The sequence below is a fragment of the Prunus avium genome, chromosome 4 (genome assembly GCF_965620075.1).
Source record: "Prunus avium chromosome 4, drPruAviu1.hap1.1, whole genome shotgun sequence".
Classification (NCBI taxonomy): Eukaryota; Viridiplantae; Streptophyta; class Magnoliopsida; order Rosales; family Rosaceae; genus Prunus; species Prunus avium.
Window position 1 is genome coordinate 20938205 of NC_142287.1, and position 17558 is coordinate 20955762.

Below are 17558 nucleotides of genomic sequence, written 5' to 3' on the forward strand. Positions count from 1 at the left end.
CTCTTTAGTTAATGTTGGTTTCGACCACTTCTAAGTGGCATCACAAGAATGAGTTTTGTAGAATTGTAGAAGCAAAGTAGCAAAGAGTGGCAAGAAATCTAACTCCAGAACCAGATCAATAATACTCCCAAGAAAAATATCAACTGTGGTTAACATAAGAACCATGATCAGAACAGAAACTTTTCTCAAAGTTAAACAAAACCTAGAGCAGCAAGCCATAAGTGCTTCAAAGTTCACAAAACAAGTTCATATTTATTCTAAAACAAAGGTATCTAAGAATTCAAACCCTTTGAAATCTGAAATCCACACCAAAGTCACAATCAAGGTTCCTCTTTCGGGGCAGCAGTCTTCTCGTACCGTTGCCTGAACTTGGCAACCTGCCCGAGGTTCTCAGTCATTTGCCGTTTCGCCTTCAAGTGGTAGACTTTACCAACATGGTGGATTTTGGTCATCATAACGTGCATCAATCTGCCACTCTGGGTCACATAAGATATCCATTGCATCTGAGGGTGCAACCCTTTCTTCATCTCCTCAGATAATCTACAATTTGAAAGCATCACTTCTCAGTTATCCAAAGATCACCTTTCACAAATTCACAGCCAAATAGTATCCAAAAATCAAATGCAATTGTGGAGGAACCACTCTCCTTAACAACTAAAACTTGAAAACACAAAACATTTGTCAGAGTAATAGCCGTCACTTCATGTAAGCATTTCATCGAACACCTGGTATTCATTTTCACTTCAAGCCCCAAATTTTATTACTTGGGTTCCCTTTGAATATAATATATATAGGGTTGGAGCATAAAAGTAAACATTAAAACAATGAGAAAGCTAAGAGCAGGTAGAGCGGAGTAGAGACACTTACAAGCGATTGAAGCAAAGCCGATGAAACAATGAGAGCTTCCAAATGGATCTTCTTGTCTGATTCTAGCCACCCTTCTTCTCAAAGTCTCACGCATCAGAACTTGGATTTTGCAGCTTCATAGCGCAAATTTTCGCCGACCCGCCTTACAAATATGGGCCTGCACTTAAGTTTGGGCCTCAATTAACCCATATGTTCATGTTGCCAGAATCTCTGGTCAGAGGCCTGTTTGTGTATGGTCGTTTTCTGGGTCTTCGACCAGTTCTCGTCCCATAGAAATAAAAATAAAAGGGGAAAATAACAATTTCTGTCTTCTAATTTGACCCTTTTTTTTATTTTTTTATTTTTGATCAGAGAAAGATAACTTCTTTTTTTTTTTTGGTAACACGAGAGAAAGATAACTTCATTGAAACAACAATGTCAGGATACAAAAAGTGAAAACTGGACTTCAGTGATGCAACAAGTGTGGCCTCGTTAAAACTTTGCCTTTAAAAACCCCCAAATGAAGGAATGACCTTTTATTTTATTATTGTTCAAATAGTTTTATTTTAAGACAAAGTTGAGACAAACTTAACTTGAGCTCGTTCTAAAACGAGATGACCCTGAGATTAGGCTTGTTATATCTGAGATTAGGCTTGTAAAAATAGCCCAAAGTCTGATGGGCTAGCTTGAATACCCAATTTTTGGGGCTATTTTTAAACTTGAGCACTCGGTAACCCAGCTTGGCTCCACTCATTTACACCTCTCAATTCAAATATAGTTACTCTTTAACGATCCAGGGGAGGGGACAGTGTTATCGAAAATGATATGGGATTTGCAAGTGCTATGGTCATGTATATAACAGTTGTATCACCCCAAAGAGGAGGATGACAAAAGGGAAAAGCAGAAAATATAAAATACAAGCAACAAGGTATTTTACAAAGCATAACATTTATTCATCCACAACAATAATCACTACATAGTATTTTACATTAGCCATAAAGCACCCTACACAAATAGATCAAAGTTGTTCTGCAGCATACACAAACTGCAACAATAAAGCTGTCTATGCAAAACCAGTTTTGCTTATTTAGGCATCGAATAGCATCCAATAAGGTACAGACATAAACCCAAATGGCAAACTGCAATACTAGATTCACATGAAAAACACCATGAATCTGCTCATTACTGCAGAACAAGGCATTGTTGTGTCCCAGTCACCATAGCAGCATGGGAGCTTGTGTTAATGACGTCGACTTCTTCATGAGAACGAGGCTTAACTTCCGGATCCTCGAGTAAATTTGCATTCCCATTATCACCAGAAGCAATGGCCTCAAAAATAAGAGCATTCACTTCTTGGAACCTCTCTTCTGAAAGGGAGACCTCTGCAAGGAGCTTCCAGGCATTTTCATCAGACGCCTCTTCATAGTCCTTTTTCCTCTTTAACACCATATGCCCACTAATTTCCCACACAGCTGGATTCACCTGAGTATCCAGGAGCTCTGCTCTCACTTCCCCAAGAGCTTGTTTCTCAGCATAACACTGCATTTGATAAGACCATGTGTTTGTGTGAGACAACCTGTGTAATGAAAACAAGGCGAAAAAATGGCTAATGAAACAGTAGAGTTTTCGTAACCATATATACCTGTGGCAGGAGAAAGATCCGCTTTCCAGAGTCAGAGATAAGGACATTGTAAGGTATGTTGTTCTCTTGAAGGCATATGCAGGCATCAGAGACAGTGTTTGACAAATCTTGCAGAGTATTTCCACCCTCGAAGACAAGACCTCTGACAGGATAGTTCAGAAGCTCAGAGACCTTCACCCCAGCATCTGACACGGTGATTTTCTTGGTAGGAGCCTTCTCAATGGGAAAGGTTACAGCCAAGTAGTAAGCCTATACAAAAAAGAAAAATCATCAAACAGGTATTAATTGTTGAATGATAACTACAAATAGCAGCGAACCATATCAGAAGCTGAATCTAATATTTAGGGCCAGCTCGCTAGAAAGGCATGCGGCTAGAAACCTGGAAGTGAAGGTGATTGATGGTAGCAAATGCACCCAAGCTGTTGTAACCCAATCGAAAGTAGGGATTCCCTGCTTCTGCCGCCATGTGAAGTGCAAGCAAGAAGCTTTCATGGTCAATCCTTTGTGGCAAGTGCTCCAGAATACGAGGAATCAACAGCACATGTCCATATTCAATTGGACTGACCTGTTGAATGGTGGATGGTAAATGATATAACTTTTTTGCTCAAATAACCTGGTAAGAACAACTAATTGACAAGAACAAAGAGCGTACATTGATGGCAACAACACTGGGCGAATTTTCAGGCTCAATGGGCGCACTAGGGATAAACTGAACTTCACCATCTTCGCTTGCTTCAAACTGGAAGAGGACCTCCTCTTGCCCAACTTTGGTGAAGTTAAACTTGTTGCCATCAAAGGGCTGGAGGACCTTATCAACTCGGAACTCAGTTGGTCTCTTCTTCAAGTGGCGACCCTCATTCAGCTGGGCTATGAAACCAAACTGCCCCGGGATCACCTACACCGGAATATCAATCCATATCTCAAATAAACATATGCAAATTGTCTGCAGCTTGAATCCCAATTTACAAACAACAAACATGAGGAAATAGTAGAGGAACCCAGAATACCTTGGTTTCACAGGCAGTGACGTCATAACGAAACAGCCCTCTCTGCATGCGATCCTCCCACTGCCAAGACGTAGCAAACAATTTTAATTCACAATAATGGTTAGATACAAGAGGGAACAGACAAGGCTGGACATTCTTTCTTAATCTCCCAACAATAATTTTACCTCCCCAAGAAGCAGTGAGTCAAGAAAGGCAACGGGAGGCTCTCTTTTCTCACTTCCGGGCAACTCCTTGTCACCATCAATCTTGTTCAGCTTCTTGAAAGCATACAACGGAAGCTTTGCCCCTACACAAACCCAAATTGGTACAAAACCCAGTCACAACTAGAGCCCATACCAAAAAGCAGTGAGAATCTAACTTAAACAACATTTTCTCGAAAGCCTATAATATAACAGGACCTTTGCTCCTTCCTACTCCAACCGCAAATAGATAAACAAAATCCCAGATAAGAATAATGCCAAAAACCAATTAAAAACCCACCAAAAAAATTCAAAATTTGACCCATTTTCTTGACAATATATATAAGTAGCCTTGCAAAGACATACAAAACAAATTCAAATTCAAATTCAAAGTCTAAATAGAGGGTGTTTCAACAAATACCTGGAATGCAACATTGATTAAGACAGTTGCGGCCACAACCCCCAACGCGGCGAGCACCCTCTTCCGCCTCATCTTTCTGGTAATTCGAAACTACAGTGGGAACCCTCTTGATCCTCAACATCATTCCTCTCTCTCTTTTTTTTCCTTTTTCGTTTTGTTCTTTGTTTCTCAGTAAAAATCAAACACCACCAACCTTAAACCCCCCACAACAACAACAATACGATCTACTCGTGCTTTATAGAAGAAGAAGAGGAAAAAATCTCTAAAAATCTAAACAGAAACTAGAGCTAATAAACGCAGAAGGAAAAAAGAGAGGAAGCAGAACCACCACCAGCAAGAAAGAGAAGGTCGGAGGGGCTACCGCCTTCGGAAGGCAAAGCACCACGCCCGCCGTGCGGCGAAGGGTTGCTCTCAACTACACAACCCTTTCGTCGGACAGTCCGGACATGAATGAGCGGCCGAGGAACTCCGTGTATAGCCGTGATGTATACAACTCGTCGAACCTGGGTTTTACCCCCGAAGAGAAAAACTTATCAAACACCTTCTTCGCCTTCCTCGCCTTCCTCTTTCTGCAACAAGATGGCTTAGTTGTTGGGTTCAATCGAAAAACCCAGATGAAAACTTGAAGAAGAAGTTCTTGGGAGGGGGAAGTTGGTAAGGTTTGTGGTTGTGAGGGTGTGGTGAGGAGATGAGGGCTGGTTATATAGATTATGAGAATGGGTTTGGGGAAGAAGAAGAGGGTTGTGGTTGAGGATGTGCCGTGGGGCTGTGTTGTGAGTTTCGTGGTCTTGGTTTTGTTTGGTGTATCGTAATTTGGACAATAATTGAGAACGAAAAAAAGAAAATATTACGAGAGAGATTGGGGCAGGCGTACGGAGCGAAAAAGACCCGCCTTTTATACGCAAAAATAAAGAGGGGATTAAAATGCTTAAACCGCCCTCCAATTAATTGGGAAGTTCATTTCCAAAATAAAACTTTCTTGCTTAAAATCGAATTACCAAAATTGTTTGTTTGATCACACCAGGAAAATTCTATATAAATTTTTCTTTTTTTTAACCTAAGAATTTCTATGCATTGCTAACGCGGTCTAGCCTAGTGAAAAAAGGATGTTGACTTGAAAACCAGAGGTCTCACGTTGAAACCTCCATGGCCTCTTAGTTGTGTGCTTGTAGGTGAGAAACTCCCCTCTCCTATATATAACTTTCGAGAAAATATAAATTATGCGCCAGAGCCATTTATGTGTCATTTTCTATTCTTAAATGAACTATTGAAGGGCTTTTGTTTTCTAATTTTAAATAAAAGGTAATTTTTTCCATACCAAATTTATACTCAACTAGTTGTATGTTTACTGAAAATTTTGACATGTATATTTTATTTTTTTCTCTTTATTTACTATTTTATTTTATCCTTTTACTATTTTAGTTTTTATTTGTAGCTTGTATGCAACTTAATTTTAGCTTTGTATGCAACCTAATTTGTATGCGAAATTTTCTTCAAATGGACCCAACTAACCCACCTTTTTCAAATTCAAACCCATAACGCTAAAATCCAGCTTAGGAAATTTCCCAAACCGAAAAGACCAAAAAATATGTGCCAACTCTCACCATCCCCACCCTTTGAACGAAAATTCTCACTGCACCCCCGAAATTTCCTAGGGCACCTACGTCTGCTGTTGTGAATCTGAATCATAAAAAATAATTATAATATAATTAATCCTACTCAGGGACCCACTTATCCCCTAAATAGTAAATCATGAATATTCTAGTCCTGCAAACAAACAAACACGTGGGCTGTGACTTGTAACCTGTAACCTTGTCCGTTCATAATTGGACGACAGTGATTTTACTAGGCCGTGGCTTTTATCATTATAAAATTGGATCAAGTGTGAACATTATAAGAAGTAGGGTGGGGTCCACCAGGAGAGAGAAAGCAAGAAGACGAGGTTTGATTTGGAAAAGTTCACGATTACGAATCTACGGAGGGAATCATTCTGGATTATGCTGCTGCATATGGGCTTTGTCCACGGTCCACCTACACTCTGGTGAGAAAGACTTACAATTTGATATCTACCATTCATCTTCTGGGATTCTTTTCAGGTATTTAGGAGCCCAACCTACCTCAACATCCTGTTAGTAGATTTTTGGCTTTTTGCTTTTTTCGCTTTTTGGGGCTACATCATGGATTAATCACTTCTTTTTTTATATTTATTTATCACATATTTGAGATTCATGATTCATGATTTGATATGTTAGTAATTTATTACACGTACACTTATTTGGAACGACATAAGTTATAAATCAGAGGATTCGAAAATGAAAAAGAGAAGAAGTGGATATAGGATCAACCACACCATATTGTTTTAATTTTGATATTAGACCGCTCTGTTACTGTAATGACCTTTTGTGTGCAGTGACTTTTATAGCTGAATTATGAATGCAATCCTATAATTTTATAATTAAAAAAACATGTTATTAGGTGTATTGGTACCCAAGCTCCTATATACTCAAATTTGAATTTGGAAATGGAACATGGGACCAACTGGTTAAAATTCCGATGGTACTAGATTTACAACAGTGTGAAACATTATCCAATGTTTTGGGGTCGGCATTTCAAGTACAACGGGATCAAGAACAATTTCAATTAAATATCTTATACAGTTGCGATTGTGTGTGAGAAAATTTATACCGTCGCGGTTATGTGTGAGAAAATTTTCCTCATTTTTTCGAATCATGTGCTACTTTGCTTGCTGCTCACACACATGCCTAAAGAGTAAACCAAACAGCACCTCATGTGACATGTACCCTGCCACAATGCTGTCCCCCCTTCAAACAAAGTAACAACCAAATCGGAGGCCTCCAAATTGAAGGACATGCCCCAGTCTCTCCTTGGGACGATATCTTATCCATTATCCTGCTCACATGAGTGGGGACCATAAAGTAGAACTGTGTGGGGCCTCTCATCCGAGTTCTAGTTCATTGAGAAATTTTTAAGTGTGATATACCGCAATGCGTTGTTACCAATTTGCTAGTATTATGACACATGTGTCTTCTTTTTTATCCATATATCTAGGGTGGACATTAATTACGTTGAATTGACTAAATTTATCGATCGGTATGTAACTAATATAAGTGGATATTTATTGATACTATTCTTTTAAAAATATGGAAAATAAACCATGTCATTCACCCATATTATAATGCGTATACAAAATATACCACGTAAACATACCCGTAATATTCTATAATTTCTAATTCCTGAGAGAGCTAAGCATTTTTATTGTTTGAAACATGTTATATCCAATCCAAGGCATAAGGTTTAGGCCCAATTTTATCTTGGATTGGACAGCCATGTAAAACCCATTCTCGTTTGAGGTAGTTTTCTTTCCTAACTAGCCCTTGAGACTAGCCCCGGTGATTAAGGGAGTAGAAGAATAGGTTTTTTTAAATAAAGGATATTTTCTATTGAAAGCGACGATAATATACTAAATCTACATACAATACACAGATGTTAGGACTCAAACCTAGGATATTTCCCGAGAGAGCAGTTGCTCTAAACCACTACACTAATAGGTCCTTTGCAGAAGAAGAAGAATAGTTTTTTATTTTGAGAAAATTGCATAAATGCTATCTAAATTATTAAGCATGCATGTGTAATTACCACCAAGAATTAATAAGGGTGTTGTTAAACGAACCCTAAAATTAACTAAGTACACTCTATTACCAAACTATTTATTGAATTACTAATTTACCCTAATACATAATGACGAAAAAGGATATATTGAATTGTGAAACAAATTTAATTTTAATAAGTACACCCTACTCACCATATTCAACTTTAATTTACCCTCGGTAGATCCATTTTTCTTGGTTTTAGCTTTATATTCTTGTGCTTGAGTTTGAGGGACAAGCTCGGATTTTTCCATATGATTCCCATTTGAATGTCCTTGACTTTTTTATGCCAAAATCCCGATCAATTCCATTGGAATTTTTGTTTAAACATATGCTTTCCCACTGATTTTTATTTTTTTTATTTTTAAGAGAGAGATCTTCTTCCTTTAAATTGTTTATCAATAGAAGACCTTTTCAAGTCATATTCAGTATCATCTCCACAAGCGTAACTCCACTTGTAGATCATGTTGGTATTGTCCATGTTTAATTCAATGGAATGAAGATCACTATCACCACCTGACTCGTCTTCAAGCATAACTTCCGTTCCATTTCCTTCTTTCTTTGCGCTCTTAAATGATTTGAAATTGATTTCGTTTAAATAAGCCTCAAGTTCTTTGATTATTTTCAAATCTAATGTTGTGTGATAGAGTGAATTAGGGTGTATCAGGGGTATTTTGGCTAGTTAAATAGGGTGTACATAGTTAATTTTACATTTTGAATTAAATATTAAGATGTACTTAGATCATATAGGATATACTCAGTTAATTTTACGGTTCGTTTAACAATACCGATTAATAATTTGACACCCAAACTTTTCATTTGGTGTTAATGTACCACCTCTATCCATTTCCATCTAATTTCCGTCTAATTTTCTGTTAATAAGCTCCAAGGACACCAAATTTTTTTGTCTAGCCACTTATTTCTCTTGATTGCATCTTAACATTATTATTGTCAACATAACCCTCTTGAAAGCATTCAATTGTGGCCTTTCATTTCAAATACAACTTGGGCATACACAAAGTTTCTTAGCAAACACTTCTACTACCCAACGTTGGAATCAAATACTAAACAAGATCATCAAATAGTTGGGGTGTACCGTCTATGGGTTGGGTTTCGAGAAAGATTACAATTTCTGAATTTATATAATATTTGTAGGTGTGAAAGGGTGCAAAGTAGAATTATGGATAGAGTCGGAAACAATTTAAAAAAGAAAAGAAAAAACAAAGTTTGGCTACGAAACGCAACCACGCGGTTTCATTTATTTTCCCTTTTTGTTTTTATTTTTGCATCTATCTCTTCTCTTCTCTTCTCTTCTTCTCCCCCTGACTCAGGTAATTGGTGCTTCCATGGACGAGGTGATCACGGCCGCTGATGCCTCATCGAATGGATCTACATCATCACAGACCTCCATCATTCCCTCTAATCTTCCTCTCCTCTCTGCCTTCCTCTCCTTCGCTCTCGCTCAGTTTCTCAAGCTCTTCACCACCTGGTAATATTCTCTCTCTCTCTCTCTCTCTCTCTCTCTCTCTCTCTCTCTGTGTAACTTGTAATTCTATGTCTGGCTGTATCTGGGTCAAGTTTAAGTTTGTAGATTTATGACATCTTTATTTTTTTCTTCTATTTTCTCGGCTTCTAAACGTGTAAGGAAAAGTTCATTGATTTGTTATTTGGCATTTTTAGGCAATTTTCTTGATGGGTGATAATGGGTCCTTTTCGTTTTGTGAAATTATGTGATGGTTTGAGTGAATTGGATGATGACGTTAATTTACATGCACCATTTTGGCAGTAGCCGAAAAATGTTTTTGCCTTCACATTACATTCACCATTTGGTATTTGTTAATTTATTTGTCTCTTTGTTAAGCCATTTTCTTTTCACCATTTTGGCTTTTTTTTATTATAAATTTTGTTGTTTTCTCAGTTTTTCAAATATTTACTCGTAGACGTGCAGGTACAAAGAGAAAAGATGGGACTCTAGAAGGATGCTTGGGTCAGGAGGAATGCCCTCATCGCATTCAGCTACTGTGACAGCTCTGGCAGTTGCTATTGGTTTCCAGGAAGGAACTGGAGGATCGGCCTTTGCCATTGCAGTGGTTTTGGCATGTGTTGTATGTAACTCTTAACCAGGTCTTGTTCATTCTTTTTGTGTAGGCATGCATGCTCATGTATAAAGGCTTTCTATTGGGATGTAAAATCTCAACATAATGTCAAAATTCCGTTTACTTGCTTGTTTTAAGCTTGTTACACTCTCGATTGATTAAATATCTGGAGTTCTTCTATGTAATGTCATACTCTGAAACTTCAGTTGCCCGTTTATGACTGCACACAGTCATTCATCATACTTCCGTAAGAGGATTAAGCCTTGTTCGTTCATCATCAACTTTCCGTTTGTGATTGGAGTGTCTATCAATTACATAGAATCATTTATCTTAGTTCTGTACAACTTAATCAACTGCACTTGGACCAAAAAAGCTTATTTAGTTGAAGAGAAGAAAAAATCCATTCCAAAAAGGTTGACCTTTGACACATTTGTGCACCATCAAGTGAATAATATAAATGTAAAGATATAATGATGCCTTTTACTGGCATTTTCTTATCGCTTATAATTTAACTATGTCTACTTCAAAATCTAAATGCGCTCACTAGTTTCTTCCCCCTGAGAAAATATGAGTCTTTCCCTTCATAAGATGATGTTTGAACAGTTATATTTGTAGCCTAGAAACCCTTGGTACATAAATTACTCTAGGTGAAATTGTTAAGGTAAGTGACCTCAAACAAAGATGAAACATGGAAACTACAATCTCAGCTAATTATAATTTACGAAGATCATGCCTATATCCTCAGCTTTCAACTTTTTGTGTTACTTATACTTAATAAAAATGTGACAAATGATCATTTTTTTAAATTTGTATTACATCATTCTCAGTTTGGTTTCTGTTACTGTCCATAGTTTTACAAACCATCCACGATTTCTCATGGATTTGGGTTGCCTGTAGTTAAAATGACTGTTTCTTGCAGGTCATGTATGATGCTACTGGTGTAAGACTCCATGCTGGTCGTCAAGCTGAAGTAAGAATTTTTTTTCCCTAGTATATATGCCCTGTTGACACTTGACAGCGCACATACAATTGTACTATCTAATGTATGGGGGTTGTTTTGCGAAGTTTGTCAAATAAGCTTGGGGATAAGGGGATCATACTGAGTGAATATATGCTTCCTTTTTCGCTGGAAGCTTAGGGTTTCTTATATTTTATTTTTCGTAGATGCTATGTGATAATTGTTCTCTATAAATCTTTTAAAATATTCATTTCTATTTGAGTGCTAGTAATTGCTAATTGTGTATTGTTTTTCTGCAACATTTCCTCTGAAGTTACTGCTCTTTGTAATGTATCAAGCTAGACTGTTGACAACACCTTTGTCAATATTACAATACAAGCTGTATGACTGGACATGCATACATCCTGAATCTAAGGGCGAAATTCTCAAGAATTTATTATTATTCAAGCATTGTTTTCTGTAACATTTTCTTATCTTTTTAAGGCTTGTCACGTTGGAGTTTTGGCAACACTTTTATCAATATTACAGTGTAATTAGGGCCTAAGAAACTTCCCCAGCTGTAAGTCTGATACACAACTGCTGCCTGAATCTAAGGGTGAAATATAGACATGTATTATTATGATGGCCAAAGATTAGAGGCAATGTTGCCATTAGAGTTTATGTCAGTCTAATGATCTATCAATTATAAGGGAATACTGACTTATATTGGGTTGCGTATGTATGTGATTAAATATGTGCAACTAGGAAGGAGAGGTTTTTGTATCTATTTAGGATTGCAGTATATGCCTAAATAGCGATACAGCCATTCAAATCCCATCATACTCATTTTTAAATAGGCTTTCTCCTGGATATGATTCTTGTGCAAAATTCTTGATGGACATGGTACTGACACATGGACAAGGCAGTGCCACAGAACACAAACATGCTGCACATGTGAACACATGCAGAAAATGTGATATTTTTTTCTTCTTGCCCTAAAATTTTTGAAGTTATATTTGACTTATTTTGTTTATCCATATATGTACACATGTATTGCATAGGCACTCTTATGTTAGAGGGGGAAAAACAGCCATATAATGATGTGTCCATTATGTCTTGGTTGTGTGTTGCTATGTGTCCAAAGTGTAAACTTTATCTGAATTCTAGACAGGGGGAGGCCGGACTAGTGGTTTTCAATAAGTACGTCATATCTTTGAAGTTATGAATCTTCATTTTTTATTCAAATACCTTGGTTATATTTCCTTCTTTTAGATAGTAATTTTGTTGTGGTGGTTATTAACTGTTTACTTTTTTTTAGGTAACTTGTGTAATTGGAACTGTATGCTTTGTGCTTGTGCTTGTTTTATTATAATTATAATTTCTAATGCAACACATTATGATGCTTATTGCAGTTATTAAATCAAATAGTATGCGAGCTACCTCCAGAACACCCAGTTTCTAGTGTTAGACCTCTACGCGATTCACTTGGTCATACTCCTTTGCAGGTTTGTCGCATTTTACATGTTCATTTTCATTCATGCAATGGTTACAAAATGACAACGACATTAATGGTCAGAAACTTGAGAATATATGATCATAACTTGCATCTCTGTTTTGTTTCCATTGATGTGGCTGCAGGTTCTTGCAGGTGCAATGTTGGGATGTATAGTAGCTTCCCTCATGAGAAGTTCCAGTTAGCTAGCAGATGGTTAATTAGATTATTCTCTGACTTAAAGAGTGAATCATGGGCTCTAAAGGTCATTGCAAGCGTTTCCACGGAAGGTTTCTCAACAATTTTTCCCCCGTCAACAGTAAAAAGGATTGACCGAAAAAAAAGTATGGCAAGTTTGTAATCAGAATTCAACTGTAAAAACGTAAAAAAGTGTGTTCTAATGCCTTTGAACACTTGGCTATAGATTGTTCATCCCAAGTACATAAAGATGATTGTGTTTTTGTATTATTTTTGGCAGTCTGGATATGATCTTTACCAATTCAGTCAAGTCATCCTCTTCTTTTAAAAGTTTTTACTTTTTAATTTATGTCAAATGTCAGGGCAACCTCCAATCTCCAAAGATCATCATGGCTTGGATTATTTGTTTTTCGATGCTTCTTCCATTCGAAATTCCGCCAAGCAATGCCCGTCTAACAAAATTTAAATTTTTTTAAATTCTAAATGAATACAAGCGATATTGGGAATGGTAGAATCGAACTTAAGACCTCAAATGCATCAAATGCAGAGATTAATACTCTACTTAGCAGCCACCTCAACATTGACATAAGTCACTTTAGTTCACCCTCCCTACCTTGTAGAATTTTTACCCCACAAACAAGGCCATGGACAATTTTCTTTTTCGTTACTAGGAGGCCAAAGCCAAGGAGGAGAAAAGATTAAACAGGCACAGCCCTATCATGGGCCCTCCCAACTCATCATCCAACAAAATGCTAGCACGATAGTCAGGAACAAACTCCTAGTGATGAAGTCCCAAAGGAAGACCATGCCCCACATTGGCATTAGGGCTATGGACAATTTACTTCCGATGGAAACCATGAACATCAAATATAAAAGAGCATACACAGCACAACATCGATTGCTGCTTTTGTCAAGAAAGTAAAAGCCAGGAAACTCGAGCATATTAATTAAAAAAAGTAATAAACAGCTGAAATATTTCTATTTTTTGGTCGAAACAGTTGAAATATTTGGAATTCCTTTGTTTCACAAATCCATTACATCACAAAACAACCGTCTAATTTGTTCACCGCTGAGTTTGTGATATATCTCCTCAGTAAAACAAATTTATAAACAAAGCGAAGGGGGGATTATTATAAGTTCAAGCCTACCATGTTCACCGCTGAGTTTTTGCTCTCCTTTCCTCACTTAACTACAGATTCATCTCCTGAAGGTTTAACAAAAGATCTTCGGAGTTCAAGAAAACCTTGTTTGATGAATTGGAGATAACTTGCGCAATTTCTCTTGCAGCCTCAATCTTCCTGAGAGTGATAAATGCCGGATTGTTGGCAATGGCTTCACCAATGAGCTTGGCACTTGTGGCTTCACCCTGGAGAAAAGGGCAACAAAAAGAGTCAGACATTTAATTCAAAAGAGGAGAACTGCTCAACCAAAATTAAGGAGAAATAAAGACGTTCCGAAAGCTCTAAATAAAAATAATGATCAATTGGAGGAATTACCTCTGCTCTGATAACAGCACTTTTCTTGTCTTGTTCAGCTTTATCCACAACAAACTTAGCCCTCTCAGCTTCTTGTGCAGCCACCTGTTTGGCTTCAATTGCAATCATAAACTCCTTTCCAAAAGTCACGCTAGTAATCGACACATCATCCATTGCGATATTGAAATATGCTGCCCTCTCTGTCAAAATTTTCCTTATTTCCCTACTAACAGCCTACAAAATAAAAAGAATTCAGTCAGTCAGTGTCACCTGGAATACCATCTTCAACTTATCCCTTAGATAATATACACAACTAAAGTGTACAAACTTTGTCAGAAAGGAGTGAAATAATATCTTCAACTTATGCCTCAGATAATACCAGACCCTTCAATGGATTTGAATTGTGGAAATAAACTATTTTAGTCAAATCAGAAATAATGAATCACTTACAAAGCGCAATAATCCAAGAAAAACTTCCCTCTAGCTACTGAACTTTTAACTTTAGCTGAGAAGGATGAAACCAAGAGCTTAAAACTTGCACATCAAGTCGAAAGCACTTGTAATTATTACTATACATGGATTTCACTTATAAATATGTTGATTTTGAAAAAAAAGGGTACTGGTTTGCAAAGCAAAATTTCACTTTTTAGAAAAGCTTTCTGCTGATTACCAAATTAATCAAGTATTTCATTTTTTTCTCTTTCTGGTTTTAAACAATTTGGTACGTTAGCAGTATAATTCATTAATTCCCCCGGTAAATTGAGCTGTTAAGCTTGTTTTCTTGAGTTAAAATCTCATATATTTACAACCTGCTGAAAAACACATAATTGTAAGCAAACCACATTTCATTACCTAAAATGTAAACAAGAAAACCCAATACAGAGTTGTGGGAGAGAGAAAGGTGAGAAGGGAACCAAGAAAACAAATTGAAATAATGAACAATGACAAGAAAAATCAAACAAAACAAACAAAACAAAACACAATTCTAATTATAGCTAAAAGATAATTATAAGCCTTCTGCTTACCTCTCTCTGAGTAATGAGTTGACTGGCATTATACTGTGCAACAACAGCTTTCAAAGTTTCATGGATAATTGAAGGCAGGACCCTCTCATTATAGTTCTCCCCAAGAGTTCGATAAACTGTAGGTAACTGGTCTGGCACAGGGCGGGTCAGAACTCGAAGTGCTATTTTCACCTGTAAAGAAACACCAAAAAACATATTAATGTACAAAAAAAAAATCAGAAAAATTTCATTTTCCACAAAATTAACTATAACTGTCCCCCTTTAACCTATGCATTGTAACCAACATTATAGACACTTCACTGGAAATCTACATGGGTAGAACAGGTTCGCCTATATGCGACAGAAGATAACAGTTTAACACAAACAAAATCAGTAGCAAGAGGAAAAATGGGTGCCGAACATACAGGTGGGAGTGGGAGTTAAGAACATCAAGATTTCCTAAGAATTCTGAAACTGTTGAGATCTGATGGGGAGAATAATAAACACCATATAATGCAAAACACACATGAGGAGTCCAAGGTAAGTGCCCATTGGTTTTGACAAAGAGATTAGTCAAATAAACATCATTTCAGGCATTAACCACAATTTTTATGGAACAGAAATAAGAAATCTACATACCATCTGGAGGTCACGGCTTCCAGAAGTACTCTCCACAAGATGTGGTCGTGCACGGACATCATAGATGACTGGCCTCTCAAACCATGGGATTATCAGGTGTGTCCCTTCAGGATAAACCTGCAATTTTAAGAGGTAAGTATATTGTATAGTATTGACACAGTAGATACAGAATTTAGAAAAAAAAGAAGGAAAATACATACTACAGGAATAATTATGGAAGGCACACAAATATAGAACAAAATTGTTAAATCTACAGTATTGTGATATTCCACTTTGGCTTCTATGTGTTGTGCAATGGTGTGCTGAATCCCACATAGGTTGTCTCAACGTGAGCTATATAAGGGGTTATAAGGAATCTCATTATTGACTAGCCCTTTTAAAATATAGGAATGCTTCCTTAGGTCATGACAAACGTGTTCATCAACCACTTTTTAAAACTACCTATATGTTGCGAATCATCTAAACTTAAAACAAATAACTCCATTCTCTGGCAAGTCATAGGCTAAATAAGTAGTTCTTCCTATTTCTAGCCTCAATTGATGCCAAATGGTCTTGATGACAAAAGTTTAATTCTTTCATGTGTCAACAATAGAAAATGGGAAATTTATGAGGACCCTAAAGTCATGTCTGACTACAGATCTGCTATTCTTAAGGAAAAGAATTACGAACAAATGTACATATTTCCTAAGTACAAGAGTTTGAGGAAAGTATTAACCTTGTCTTTGATACCAACAAGACGATTGAACACAATGGCCCGATGCCCTCCTTCGACATTGTAGAGACTATTGTTAATTCCATATATACCAAGAGTACCAACAACTCCCACTGTAAGCAAAGTAGCAATCCCACGACCAGGCACTTTGGGAACTTTCATATTTTTCATATTCATATTTGTGAATGCTGAGTGTGTACAAGTTAAATGCCAACGTTAGAAAATCAAATTAAATCATTCAATTCTTCCTCTTGCTACAAACGAGAGGCAGAAATTGCAGGAGTAAGCTAGATGTTCATTGATGAACAGAAATATGGAGATCAAAAGGAGAAAGCATGGTGCAAGGTATATTATGAAAGAAACACTACATAAACACGACTAGAAAAGAAACACAAGCATATTCTCATCGGTTCTATTTGCTCTTGGTTTCTGAGACAAATGAGAAACAAAAAACAAAAGAAATTGGCAATCAGAGTTGTTTCAACTTCCACAGATGGAGAACCGGCACTCAAGTAAGCTTGATAAAGAAATTGGTTCTCACTTTCCAAAAGTTTCTGTGCAACCAGAAAGGGGCACAGCGCAGAAAAGTGAAAAAGTCCAAATACAGCAAAAAATGAGCCCCACATTGTGAATCTCGTATATGGATTTCACCAAACTAAACTAAAATGAACAAAAACGAATAAGGAAAAGGAAGGCATTCTTATTTCTTCCTTTTCCTCAAATTTTCTCAGCCGCCAAACATAACATAGTAATTTATAAACAAGAAAATTGGAGAAACATCGGAATAGAAAATGAACCCAACTTGAAAATCACAAATTTTGTCCCCTAGACAGTAAACCCAGAACGTGTAAGCAAGAAAAACTAAGATCCAAATTGTCGAATTTGCACTAAACTTTCTTTTTTCTTTCGTTTGCTTAAATAAATTTCTTACCAGCCGAACACAAAATAACACAAAAATGTATAAATGAAGAATGAGTAGAGATCAAAACCTGGAAAAACAGAAAAGGAGGGAAGGAAGATGAATACACGAGAATCTGATAGTTGTCAATAAAATGCGATGTAGGGAAAGGGTTTAGGGTTTATGCCTATAAAGCTCACAACAATAAAAGCAAGAAATGCGGAAGGCATTTGCGTGAGGAAGGGGTTGGAGTTCCAGGAGGAAACGACATATCGTATATCAATTCACTTGTCCACGGTGGCGGGAACTGAGAAAACGGTACGTCGTCATTATTCTTGGGATCA

General features: G+C 37.0%; 4 protein-coding genes across 4 annotated transcripts; 1 reads left to right on the forward strand and 3 right to left on the reverse strand.

Moving 5' to 3' along the window:
• Window positions 1–99: 99 nt before the first annotated feature.
• LOC110752821 (Ribosomal protein L31) lies at window positions 100–1027 on the reverse strand. The gene is made up of 2 exons (XM_021953554.2): window positions 868–1027; window positions 100–540 (listed from the first exon to the last, which is right to left on the reverse strand). Exon 2 carries the CDS (start codon window positions 525–527, stop codon window positions 321–323), a length of 207 nt encoding a protein of 68 aa, XP_021809246.1. The 5' UTR covers window positions 528–540; window positions 868–1027; the 3' UTR covers window positions 100–320.
• Window positions 1028–1777: 750 nt separating this feature from the next.
• On the reverse strand, window positions 1778–4891 carry VTC5 (GDP-L-galactose phosphorylase VITAMIN C DEFECTIVE 5 (VTC5)). Its single transcript, XM_021953566.2, has 7 exons — window positions 4096–4891; window positions 3660–3781; window positions 3496–3555; window positions 3141–3383; window positions 2868–3053; window positions 2489–2737; window positions 1778–2385 (listed from the first exon to the last, which is right to left on the reverse strand). The coding sequence occupies exons 1-7, from the start codon at window positions 4217–4219 to the stop codon at window positions 2029–2031; spliced, it is 1341 nt and encodes a 446-aa protein (XP_021809258.1). The 5' UTR covers window positions 4220–4891; the 3' UTR covers window positions 1778–2028.
• Window positions 4892–8967: 4076 nt separating this feature from the next.
• LOC110752845 (uncharacterized) lies at window positions 8968–12816 on the forward strand. The gene is made up of 5 exons (XM_021953593.2): window positions 8968–9252; window positions 9712–9868; window positions 10779–10829; window positions 12209–12301; window positions 12435–12816. Exons 1-5 carry the CDS (start codon window positions 9110–9112, stop codon window positions 12492–12494), a joined length of 504 nt encoding a protein of 167 aa, XP_021809285.1. The 5' UTR covers window positions 8968–9109; the 3' UTR covers window positions 12495–12816.
• A 613-nt stretch (window positions 12817–13429) lies between these two features.
• LOC110752856 (prohibitin-1, mitochondrial-like) lies at window positions 13430–17465 on the reverse strand. Its single transcript, XM_021953603.2, has 6 exons — window positions 17306–17465; window positions 16320–16504; window positions 15605–15721; window positions 14987–15157; window positions 13983–14195; window positions 13430–13852 (listed from the first exon to the last, which is right to left on the reverse strand). The coding sequence occupies exons 2-6, from the start codon at window positions 16491–16493 to the stop codon at window positions 13676–13678; spliced, it is 852 nt and encodes a 283-aa protein (XP_021809295.1). The 5' UTR covers window positions 16494–16504; window positions 17306–17465; the 3' UTR covers window positions 13430–13675.
• Window positions 17466–17558: the final 93 nt, after the last annotated feature.